This window comes from Emys orbicularis, chromosome 2, assembly GCF_028017835.1.
Source record: "Emys orbicularis isolate rEmyOrb1 chromosome 2, rEmyOrb1.hap1, whole genome shotgun sequence".
In the NCBI taxonomy this organism is placed as follows: domain Eukaryota; kingdom Metazoa; phylum Chordata; order Testudines; family Emydidae; genus Emys; species Emys orbicularis.
In genome coordinates this window covers 248,663,030-248,675,574 of record NC_088684.1, presented here as the reverse complement: position 1 = coordinate 248,675,574, position 12,545 = coordinate 248,663,030, and the positions used below count along the sequence as shown (strand labels likewise).

Below are 12,545 nucleotides of genomic sequence, written 5' to 3'. Positions count from 1 at the left end.
AGAACACCACAGAGTTAAGGATTAATTTGAATAAGCAGGCTTTTCAAGGCCAAGTCAAAACTAGCTGGCGGTTTCTGCCGAGCAGAATGGGAGGAGGGGAGAGAAAAAGTCAACAATTGAGACAAAGAAAGTAAGTGGGTGGAGAACCTTGAATTTGGGCACCTTTGATCTAGAAGTATTATTATGATTAAGATTGTTAGGAATGTTTGTTAAGTAGTTTATTGAAAGTTAGGAAAAGTGATTATTTAGTAGGTGTTACTATGACCAATGTGTTTTTAGAATTTAGTTATGAGCAGTCCTCTGAAGCCATCTTAAGAGATGTTTTTCCTGACACCTTTTCTCTCCGGCAGGTGAACAACTGGCCACTGCAAACCTGCTGTTAATTACTCAATACCATTCCAGATTTTAGTTAAATATTTGGGATGTTCTAAACCTTTTGCTTATGTCTGTGTGTGCTTAAAGCTAATAAACTGCAGTTTTAGATAGAGCATGCTTACTTGCATTAATCTTTCATCAGATGGAATTGCTGTGTTCCTAATGATTTATACTTGACACCGTCTGGAGCGAAACAGTAAAGTTACTACTGCTTTGGGTTCTGAAAACCCTGGGTAACAACTGAACCAGGATGGATTCATTTCTCACAGGTGACTGAAGAACTCTCAGATGGCAGTAACTCTGTTATTGGTGATCTGATCTGGATTTGAACTAGCAGTCTACAGGTGAAGGAGTGTTCCATCTTATTTCAGGGACTACTCCCTCCAGATACATAATTTTAATTAAAATTAACAGCACAGCTTCCGATAATTACTATATGGTTTAGGTAGTGTCATGAAGATTCAAACTGAGTGACTAGCCCCTGAAGAAGAAACTGTCTTTGAAAATATTTGTTTTCCCACTACCTAAAATGAAAATACTGCAAATGTTTAAACATACCTCTTGCAGGTGGCAAATAGCCATAAAAATTGGCAAATATTTCAGTCTGTATAGAGCACTAAAAAATTTAGAAAAGGTTGCATATGAGAGCTTATTCATCATGGACACACCTTAACAAGGTTTGTTAACCAAAACGACAAGTCTCTGAAGCAATGAATTAGGGAGCAGACTATACAAAGCGTCAGTTTTTTTCCTTTTGAGACTTTGTTCCTGAAGACAATGTTAACTTAAAAGCTCTGAAGACTCCTGTTGATTCACAAAACACATATAACATAGGTAGTGGCGGTGCAAACTTTCCTGCCAATGTTAGTCTCACGGCCATCTTTAGCAATTAAAATAATACAGTCTCATATCTTTTCAGTTCTTGGTGCTTGTGCTTAGATTGCCAACAAGAGTGCAGGCTGTGGTAGGTTTTGTGATATAGTCAACTCCATTTGAAATTAGCAAAGACAACTAGAAACAGTATTTTAAAAACTATTTATCAACACAGTGGTTATTAGGTATCTTATAGGTGCTCTCGCTGGTTTGTGTTGGAGAGTAAAATTAAAAATTACGTGAGGCAGCAGTTGAATGTGATTTTATTTAGTTGTTATCACAAAGAAATGGTTATGTTAAAAATAGACAAGTCGTAGCATTTAATTCAAGTCAGGTTTGAGGCTTTATTGCCAAACTAAGGAAAGTGACTGTTTCCAAGACATAAGAACTCATATCCAAGCTTGCATAATCCAAGTTTAAAGATACTGTTTAAAGCTACAGCCCATAGAATGGCTTAGCAGGAAATGTGTATTTAAAAATAAGTATCATACAGAACACCTGATACATGCGGTATGGGGGGAAGCACACAGAAACTTAAACATTAATTTTTTTTCTTTTAAAAACAAACCAATTTGCTTACAAAAACATTTCTCTGGATACACTAACATTACATATATATAAAATGCCTGAAAAACAGTCAAAATAATATTTTACCTCTTACTGAAAAGATCTCAGTTCCAACAAAACTACATTTTTTCATTGGCTGCACTTAGGATTGTTAGTAAAGACGCAAGTACGAAATAAAAGTCCAGTAGTACCTTGCCACAGTGTCCAGTTCAAATAACAGTTGGCCAACAGACATCTCTTGAGCACCTCCACTGGTAATAATTTCAGCCTCCTTGCTCAACAATAAGATTACACCATGCAGTTATTGTCTACTCTGAAGTTAGAAGATGTGTGCCAAGAAGTATCAATCATTCCTTGTAACACCAAATGGGAAGTACTCAGGAAATTCATGGATAATTTTCAGTGCTTCATTGTAAAGCGCAAGATCTGAAAGAGGGACAGAAAATATTAAGACATTGTGACAAATGGATTAAAATGCTAACTAGCCTAATATAACAAGGTTGACACATTCTCTATTTTTAGATTACGGAGTTTGAGAAAGTTCTTCCTCCTCCTTCAGCTAAGTCTCACCATTTTTAGGCCTCTTTAGCTATAATTTCCTTTGACAGGTGAAAACAAATATTTAGAAGAGGTTGTAGTCCAGAGTGCATGTTAGTAGTTAAGTGATGGGGAACAAAAAGGTAATTCCTTAGCAGCTATGCTGGTACTCCATGGTTTGGAAAAGTATTGTATTACTCTTGCTAACCTTCAGAACCTTGTATTATGAAAGTGGGTGCTACTGTTTATCCACTTTCTCTACAACATCTGTTTATTTTACCTGTCTCATATTGCTTCTTGGGTCTCCTCTTGAAACTAGGTTTTTTGTTTTTCTTTTTAAAAGCTCTCTTCTCTTGGGAAATCCTTGTCATGGTTAATCATTTCTGTTGCCCTCTCTCTACCTGGTCTATTTCTTTATAGAGTGGGGGAGGTGGGTGACCAAATTTAATTCTTCTGATGTTATTCACAATCCTCTAGTCTTGACTAACCCACGTCATCCATAAATTTTGCTACCTCAATATTTGCCCTTCTATCAAGTCATTTCTTTACTGCCACCAAACCCAATAAAGGGTGGGGGTACACCCCTCTTAGCCTCCTTCCAAGTCCAATGAAACAGACCAACAAACGAACCATATATTCCTGCGGTCTCTCAAATTTCTAATCCATGAGAAAGATTTACCTCATTATCTGACTACTGTTTCTTGACTAGCCTCTTGTGAGGGACTTTACCAAAGGCTTAAACCAATGACAGGAGTGGTACAAATGATCTACATAAGAATACTCTTTTTGGCTTGAACCAGCTCTTGCATAGGGACATTGACATTACTGTATTTATTTTTATCTTTCTGCTTTCTTTTCTGTTCAAGGTTCTGTAATTAAGACAAGTTACTTATGTAGCCTCCATATTTAAGTCTAAGGACTTTAGGGTTTTTTAGCAACTTTCTTGTTTAGGTTCTTTCTAACTAGCTTTCCCTAAATTCCTCTCTGCCCCCAAAGTTCAATACCATAATACTACATTTTGGTATGATCTTTCCTCTGAGAATATTGCATTATGGTCACTAACCCTGGAACAAAGCTCTGGCACTGCATGGAACCCTCTGTATCAGTAGCAGAGATTTTTGGAAGCAGCTTGTGAACATGTAGAAAGAGCTCCACTCACCACACTGGCAACTCCCAGACGGACCTGACTCATGAGAAGGGATTAGCAGACATGCCCCTTCCTTCACTGTGGAAATGTTTATAATCTAAAAAGTTATGTACGTTATTTGGAAGGCTTATCTTTTACTTACCAAAAGCGCTTTTATCTTCTCTGAACTGGACATATGACATGCACATGATAGTTGCCTGATTTGTAACTCTTCCCACTACTTCAATGACACCAGAGAGTTCTTCATCTAACTAGTGAACACACAGAAATTAAATCGTCACCAGATTAGGTTTACTATTTCCTGCATGTCACTAGTTACACACCCAGCTACAGTTTAGAAAACAATGTTTGTTACTGTAATTTGTCTGTTCCATTTCACACAATACAGTACTACTGAAAAATAAGTCTACAACCTAATTCGTTATTTAAAAGATCTACAGCTTTATAACCAAGAAAGGATTTAGTATTGTCTGGAACACACCGATTAGCAGCAACCCATGGGAATCTTGGGTGGGTTATGTCCTTTACAGTACAGCTGGCTTACACTGCAGGCTGGTGCAAGGGGCACGTAGATGCCATGCTTACCAGAGGTGCAGCAGGAGAAGAGTTTTTGTACTCTGAGTGTGCTGCTACAATTGTGACAGGCTTTTGCCCAGACTGTGAAAGGAGTGCTCTTCATGTGTTTCAGCTATAGGTGCCTATGCAGGAGTTACAACGTAGACCCTATGTTTAGGCACCTAAAAGTGAGTAGCTTGAGCCCAGGTAATGAAGATTACAAAAAGAAAAATGAAAATCATCATCAAGGTTGGCAATCCAAAGGTAAGTGCTTTCTTAAGCCATTTCATTATTTCTGAACATCTAGAATTTATTTCCAACCTACCAATGAATCTCGTAGACTATGAAAAACAGGACTTTCTTTCCAGAAGGATAGATTACCTTAGGGGCCTCTCGTTATATATGTTAGAACAAGGGAGTACGCTAGAGAATAAAGGAATATGTCAAAGGTAATATATGAGAGTGTTTATTTAAATATATATATATAGGGCCCTACCAAATTCATGGCCATGAAAAACACATCACAGACCATGAAATCTGTATAGTATATGGTAAAAGCACACAAGAGACCAGATTTCACGGGGGAGACCAACATTTCTCAAATTGGGGGTCCTGAACCAAAAGGGAGTTGTGGGGTGGGGGTGTGTCACAAGGTTATTGTAGGGGGGTCAGCACTTCTGTGCTGTCTTCAGAGCTGGGTGGCCAGAGAGTGGCAGCTGCTGACTGAGGGCCCAACTCTGCAGGCAGCAGTGCAGAAGTAAAGGTGGCAATACCATACCATGCTATCCTTATTTCTGCACTGCTGCTGGTGGCGGCTCTGCCTTCAGAGCTGGGCTCCCAGCCAGCAGCCATCGCTCTCCAGAGAACGGTTTCCAAAAAGGAGCAGGCCTCAGCTCCCTCTAGGCATTTATTGCCCTTTCAGTACATGATCGGAGGAAAGAAAAAAAGTTAGGACCAATAATGGTAACTTCCAAAATGACACTTAAACTTACAGGCTCGCTCAGTTCAACAGTTGTATTTTTTCCTTCTCCATCCGAAAGGATGAAAAGTTTCCCCGATGGGTGAATCTACAAAGAGATTATTAAGTCTTTAAGTACATACCTTCAAACTATCAAAGCAAATTTCTTCTGAATTATAACTTGATTCTGTACTGTACATATCACACATTCAAGAACAGTAGAAGTGTTTAAAGTTAATTATTCCCCATGTCAGCTTCAAAATATTTTTAAGATCAAAATTCTTACTTTTTACCACCAGTTTACTTTCCTCCCCCTTTCTGTCAGAATAGCCGATTGAAAAAGCATCACTTGTTTTTAGCTGCTTTCAGGCTATGTCTACACTAGGCGTTTAGGGTGCGATTCCCCTGATTGTGTACACATACTCATGCTAATTCTCATCAAGCTAGCACAAGCATAAACAGCAGTGTAGCCATGGTAGTATGACTAATGACAGCAGAGGCATAGCTGAGTTGTGCTGAGTACATACCCAATAGTTTCAGGCAGGTTTGTACTCAGCACAGCTCAGCCATGCTTCTGCTACCGCAACCAGTGCTACTGTGGCCACACTGCTATTTATACTCACGCTAGCACAATGAGAGCTAATGCAAGTATGTGTACACGAGCAGAGGAAGCACAACTAGCTTGTAGTGTAGATATAGCCTAATTTCTTAAAGTACAGTGCTTGTGATGCAAACACAACAGAGCATTATTTTTAAAAGTATGGTTTTCACTAAAAGTTTTTTTAAAAAAGTCAAATATATACATTGATGTTAGGCTCTGTAAAACCCTTTTAAACAAAATCAAAATTATGACATTGCTATAACAGCATAGCATTAGATACATTAACAATGAAGTGTTTGCTACATATGGAAGAAATGCAAGAGATGTTTTTGCTTTATTTACAATATTTTTATAATAATGCCATCTAACAGTATTAAATAATTTTTTGTAGTTATTAAAAAGTGACCTTTTAGATGCTAATTAAGAATTAGAAAATTTTCATTTTATATATTTATCCAAAACAGCCAGTAGAGATCACATTTTCTAACTTTAAGAAAAAACCCACGACTCATGTTGAAACATAAGCTATCCATTCTTAGGTCTTTGTTTCTGTATTGTGGATTGTGTTTTTAAAACATAAGGCATGGATCATGCTCTGAAGGTCAGCACACCTGGGTTCTATCAAACCAACAAAGTAATAAATACCAGAGTGGAGAGGGTGCCACTGAGAACTTCAGACACAGACTGATATTCAACTTTATCAGCTGCTGAGTGCTTCCACTAACCTTAAAAAGTCACAGATCTCTTTGATTTTTAAAAAAAGATTAATTAAAAAAAAATCTAGTACAGATGACAGTCCCTAATATTACTACAACTAAAAATATTAGAGTATTCCCCTTACCCCCCCTTATTCTTTCCCCTTACCAGTGCACTGAAGTTATTTCATTGCTTCTCTATAGACAGGTTTCACACAGCACCAGGGGAGAGAGTCATTTTAATAAGCAACTCCATCTTCCAGTAAGACAACAAAAGTTAGCAAGGGGTTATGGTGTAGTCATGGAAGTTTTCAGGGCCATCAGGTCATTCATCTGTGACTGACCCCTACCCTTTCTGGATGATCAGAGAGTAAAGGATATCTAAGTAGGGTGGATAAAAATCATTTTTTTAAAATAAATAAATAAAAATCGGATTTTTTTAAAAATAGGTTTTTTCCTCAAAAAGCATTTTATCAAAAAAATCCGATCTCATCATGTTCCAATAGTTCATGGATTAAAGACCTAATCATATGTGGTTCCAGGGGCTTCTGTATAGATTATTTAGGTTAATCTTTCTATCTACCCAATGGGACTCATGCTCAGTCCAGAAGATACCATCAGAGATGCTTAGTTTTGCAGTTCTCAAACTGTGGATTTGTCTCCAGAGATAACAATGCTTGTTAACAGCAAAAATGTTTTTCAAATAAATAAATAAAATATAGAGGTGAGAAATAACAGACCTCAATCCTATTGTCCCTCTGCAAATTTGTGTACACAGAGTCAATCCCTTACCTCTCTCTAAAAGTGCAAAGTTTCAAAAAGTTCAATGAATAGAAGATTGGTGGGGGCGGAATAGATCTGGGCAAGGACAAGTAGTCTGGAGATAAATGTGAGAAGGGAGGGATAGGCAGTAGAAACAAAAGTGAAACTGTTTGAGCAGCATATTCCAGAAGTCTTGAATTCTTTCTTAGGGTATGTCTACACCCAGCCGCTAGTTCGGCGGCTGGGAATCGAAGTTCCGGGTTCGATTTATCGCGTCTGGTCTGGACGCGATATATCGATCCCGGAAGCGCTCGCCGTCGACTGCGGTACTCCAGCTCGGCGAGAGGAGTACCGCGGAGTCGACGGGGAGCCTGCCTGCCGCGTGTGGACCGCGTCTGAACCGCGGTAAGTTCGAACTAAGGTATGTCGACTTCAGCTACGTTATTCACGTAGCTGAAGTTGCGTACCTTAGTTCGAAGTTGGGGGTTAGTGTAGACCAGGCCTAAGTGTAGCCTTCATTGATTTGAGATCTACCATACCATTCTCTCGCTAGAAGGGAAAATCTATATTGCCAACAGGTCGTCAAAGAGACCCAGTTTGGGAATATTTTAATGAAGTTCCTTTACCTGTGGGTAAGACAGGCATGGGTGCAAAATGCAAACAGCGCAACAAAGAAATGCAAGGCCTGGTTGCCCGAATGAAACAACAGCATGAGAAGTGTTCCTTTTCAGGAGGAAGCAGCATTGAAGATGATGAAAGGTTGGTAAACTTTTTTATTTCATACTTCTTTCTTAAGGATTGCTTGTCTTCCTTCTGGACTATTCTTGAATTCTTATGTTTGAGCAAAAAATATAGTTGTTACTCTATGGTACTATCATTTTAGATGCAGTTGTGATAAAAAATAAATAGCTGGAAATAGGCAGATCTTCCTTTTACAATTTCACCTTTAAAGTAGTACTGAGTGTCAGTGAATGCAATGAGCAATACTAAATGAGCAGTATGGTAATAATAATTAAATAACTGCATTGACTTATTTTGTTTAGGAGAGTCCATCCTCAACATACAGGATTCTGAAGACTATCCACCTTCAAGATCATCATTTTCTATAGTTTCAGAGTTATCTGCCGATGATCGTGTTTCAGTCGCATCATGCATGTCACACAGCCACAGTATATCACCCGTAGCAAAAAGAAAAAATTGCCCAGTTTGTTTATGCCACAAACTCTCCTTTCCATATGATTGAGAACCCACACTTAATTAACATGGTTCAGTTATTAATAGGATACAGTCCACCCAACAGAGCAGCTGTTGCAGGCAAACTGCTGAATAAAGTGTATGAAAGAGAAATTGAGCAGTGTGCAAAAGGTCTAGAGGGTGAAATTGTGAACCTGAGTCCTGATGGGGGAGCAATGTCCACAATGATCTTGTTGTATGTGCTTGTGTGACAACAGAAGAAGGGAATGTCTTCCTTACAGAAACAATTGATACATCAGGAAATGCACACCCAGCAGAATACTTACAAGAAGTAGCAGTAAAAGCTATAACAAACTGAAAAAAAAAGTGGGAGGAACCAAGCTAACTCTCCCTCAAGACATGCGATGGAACTCAGTAGTGGACTGTTTTGAGCACTTTATCAAGAACTGGCCTAATCTGAGGACAGTTTGTGAACAAAATCGTGAAAAAATAGATGGCACTGTCACAGCCAAAGTTCTCAACACTGGGCTTAAGAGAAATGTTGAACACACGCTGAGTACCCTGAAGCCTATTTCTGTAGCCTTGAACAAAATGCAGAGAGATAGCTGTTTTATTGCTGAAGCTGTTGAAATTTGGAAGGAATTGATTGAGATCTTAAAAAGAGAAATATGCAATGACAGAGTTAAATTACAAGCATTAAAAAAAACAAATGGGCAAGCACTATCTCCAGCTCATTTTCTTGCAAATATTCTCAATACTCGGTACCAGGGTCAAACCTTAACTGCTGAAGAAGAGGAGTTGGCTATGACATGGACATCCAGAAATCATCCCTCCATAATGCCAACTATAATAAACTTCAGAGCTAAGAGTGAACCATTCAAGAAATATATGATTGCTGATGATGTTTTAAAGAAAGTCACACCAGTGAACTGGTGGAAGTCACATAAGCACTTGGATTCAGAGACTGTTGAAGTGATAATCTCACTTTTAACAGCAGTAGCTTCTTCTGCTGGTGTAGAAAGAATATTTTCTTCCTTTGGACTAATTCATTCCAAATTGAGAAATCGTTTGGGACCTGAAAAAGCAGGAAAGCTTGTTTTTCTTTTCCAGATTATGAACGAACAGGAAAATGAAGGTGAAGATGACTGAGCTAACTGTAGGAGCCAATATTTTAAGTTTCTCACATTGACTTGGCTGTCGTAGTCGATTTAAATTTTGTTTTGTTTTTGAAAATTTCATTTAACTCTTTTAGTTAAAAACAATTTTAACAAAAACAAACCTGATTTTAAAAAACTTGAATGTTTAACTAAATTCAAAAATTCATATGCTTGTTTTGTTAAAATATTATATGTTTGCTGTTGAAGAAAAAAATCCAGAATACATAACATTGTTGTTTTAGTTAAATAAAACAATGTAAATGTCTGTCTAGTGATGTTCTCCTCCTAATACAGCATGGCAAGAAAATCCTCCAAATATTAATGATTAACCTGTTGAATTGTTCACCTCCCAATGACTTCATAAACATCTGCTTCAATTACCTTTGGTAAATGGAATAACCAAACAATCATTCATTTTCTGATATAGCTGTAAAACTAATCTAAAAAGTTTTCAAAATAAATCACTTTAAAAATCAGGGCTTTGGAGCTGTGCTCCAGCTCCAGGCAAAAACCTGCAGCTCCACTGCTCCGGAGCTGCTCCACTGCTCCGCTCCAAAGCCCTGTAATGTATAGTGTGTACCTTCTAAAAATTAAACCTACATCTATCTCTGAGTTGTGAAGAATATGTATTAAGGTTATAACAACCAACAAGAATGCACTTTTATGTAGAAATCCATTATTAAATCAAGTCTTCCTGACTAAAAAAACACCAAGGAGTTGTTTTTGCTGATACAGACTAACACTCTGAAACCTGTCTTTCTGACTAGTGATTTAAATCAAATCCACTCAGTATCTAAGATCACACTTACAGATTTTAAAACTTCCTTTGATGAAGCAAATGTATCACCTATCCTCAAACATGCAAAATTTGACTTATACTAAAGAAACCTTCAGTCATGAACTGTCCTCCAGCATCCAACATCCCTTTTCTAAACAAGCTAATTTAGAAGCTAGGGGGAAAAAAACAGTTTCAAACACTAGCTGTCAGCATCCTGAACCTGTCGGGCTTCAAAGCAGGGCACACAACAGACAGCACTTGTTGTGCTGGTGGATGACTTCTTGTGTCCATATTCAAAGGAAGTACATTCATACTCATCATGTTAGACATCTTTGGGCTACTTGATATGGTTGATCAACTAGATACTTCTGCCTGACTCCAAAAAATTGCAGGGGTTGGGGATAGACCAAAATTCCCTGAAACGGCTCAAGTCTTTCCTTTCAGAGTAAATCTGAAGAATTGCCAATAGCAATTTCTCTTCCACACTGTTTGATTTTATATGAAGCCTTTGGAAGAGCTAAGGAGACAATGCAGGCTGAAGTGCCAACAGTATGCAGACTATGCTCAAGCTGACATCTCATTTACATCAAACTTAAAAACAGCAACTCCTTCCAGCTCTCTCAATACTTAGACAAAGTCAGTCTTTTGATGAAGAGCAGCTGGCTAAACCGAATTGATGCTGGTTGGTTCTGAAGTACTTCTTTCTTCCTATCGCTTCAATAAATACTCCCATTATCAAAGGTCCTTGATTATTAAGTTGGTCCACAGCATGGGGTCCTTTGAACAGCTCCATGCACTTGGACACCCAAATAGCTAGAGCAGCAAAACACCAACTGTGACTGGCCAGAAGATTGTGCCTTGTCTTTTTGAGACCAGCATTCATGACTTCCAGTCTTGATTACTGCAAATTATGCCTACGAATAAAGCCAAATGCTAACCTGACTGGTACAAAAATGCAGTAGCCTGTCTGCCTAGCAGCACAGGTCCCAAAGGCTAGGAATACATCACCTGGCTCCAGGCTCAAGACTAGCTCTCTATCTCCAGTTAAAAGTCCAGTCTGTATATTCAAAGCCCTTCAGGAGTCTGACCCTCTTTACCTAAGGGATTGTTTCTCCCTCAATAAAACCTTGTCTACATTTAAAAGTTTTCGTACTTTAATTATTATGGCATAGTTAAAGTGGCAACTCCCACCCCCAGCATAGACACATTTATAACAGTATGATAGTACTTCCACCTTATTGCAGTTTGGTGAAGCAAACCAAGCTATACTAGTATAAAATACTTTACGTTGGTTTAAATGCGTCTATGCTAGGGTGCTGACTGGCAAAACTATGTTGGTAAAAACACCCACCATACCACCATAGTTCTCCAGGTAAAAAATTATGTCAAGATCAAGCTTAGCATGTTCGACCATAACACTGAAAGCAAACAAGCCACAGGGAGAGACTCATTCTTTCAGAGAGAGCGGGGAGAACAGAGACATACTGGCATTGTTATTTCTATTTGGGTATACTTGACAGATGCAACAGCACGGGGCTGCGTAAATATCGTAGCACTAGGCAGATATAATTTGAACTACCTGCAATTCATTTTTAAAGACCCACTAGATCCGAATTTGCTGGTGCCCCCCTACCTATCGAAAGCAGCGCAGGCAGCCGGGAGAGGAGCCACAGGTAGCGGGCGGGTACCCGGTGCAGAGCGGACCCCGCGGGGCTGGTGCTGCCATGCAGGGACGCCGGGGCTGGAGATGCGGCACGGAGCTACACGGGGCGCTGGGTCTGCGACACCTCGGGCCAGGACCGTGGGAAGAGACTGGCCCGGTGCTGCCTGGCTCCGGGGAGCGGATCCCCAGCAAGGGCTGTGAGGGGACCCATAGCCGCTCCCTCCCGCCCAGCGTCGCCGAACCTGCGATCGAGGGGAGCCGCGCAGCCCGGAGCCTCATGCTGCCCTGTCCAGCAGCGGCCGATAGCCCCTCAGAGCCTGGACCCCGGGGACATGCAGGGAGGCAGCGGGCTCCAAACCCTCCGGCCTGAGGAATCAGAGGAACCGGGCAGGGAGCGGCTAGCGGCGGGGGTAGGGCCTTGGCAGAGTCGGGGGGTCCCGCTACCTTCTCCAGTCGGCCCACGAAGCAAACGGGCTTCCCGAGGTGCTGCGCTAGGTGGCTGGTGGCGATGCGGGGCCGCGGCCCCTCGTGCACGTCCCCCATGTGGAGCAGTCCCGAGGCTCGCGCCGCGTTCTCCGCGACAGGCCACAGATTCCCTCGAGCGGCGGGAAATCAGCACTTCCGCTCTCCGAGCCCGGCAGTCACCCTGGCAACAGGGGAGGCGGGGGGGCGGGGCTTCCTCT

At 40.3% G+C, this 12,545-nt stretch overlaps 1 protein-coding gene across 1 annotated transcript; it reads right to left on the bottom strand.

Moving 5' to 3' along the window:
* Window positions 1-1,494: 1,494 nt before the first annotated feature.
* Window positions 1,495-12,504, bottom strand: RPA3 (replication protein A3). The gene is made up of 4 exons (XM_065398792.1): window positions 12,307-12,504; window positions 5,047-5,121; window positions 3,642-3,750; window positions 1,495-2,241 (listed from the first exon to the last, which is right to left on the bottom strand). The coding sequence occupies exons 1-4, from the start codon at window positions 12,403-12,405 to the stop codon at window positions 2,159-2,161; spliced, it is 366 nt and encodes a 121-aa protein (XP_065254864.1). The 5' UTR covers window positions 12,406-12,504; the 3' UTR covers window positions 1,495-2,158.
* Between the last annotated feature and the right edge of the window lie 41 nt (window positions 12,505-12,545).

Excerpts from the sequence above, each read along its gene's own strand:
- RPA3 (XM_065398792.1), bottom strand. The coding sequence starts at position 12,405 with ATGGGGGACGTGCACGAGGGGCCGCGGCCCCGCATCGCCACCAGCCAC. Across the intron at positions 3,751-5,046 it reads CTGTTGAACTGAGCGAGCCT|TTAGATGAAGAACTCTCTGG; the intron begins GTAAGTTTAAGT and ends TGTGTTCACTAG. Across the intron at positions 2,242-3,641 it reads AGAAGATAAAAGCGCTTTTG|ATCTTGCGCTTTACAATGAA; the intron begins GTAAGTAAAAGA and ends TCCCTCTTTCAG.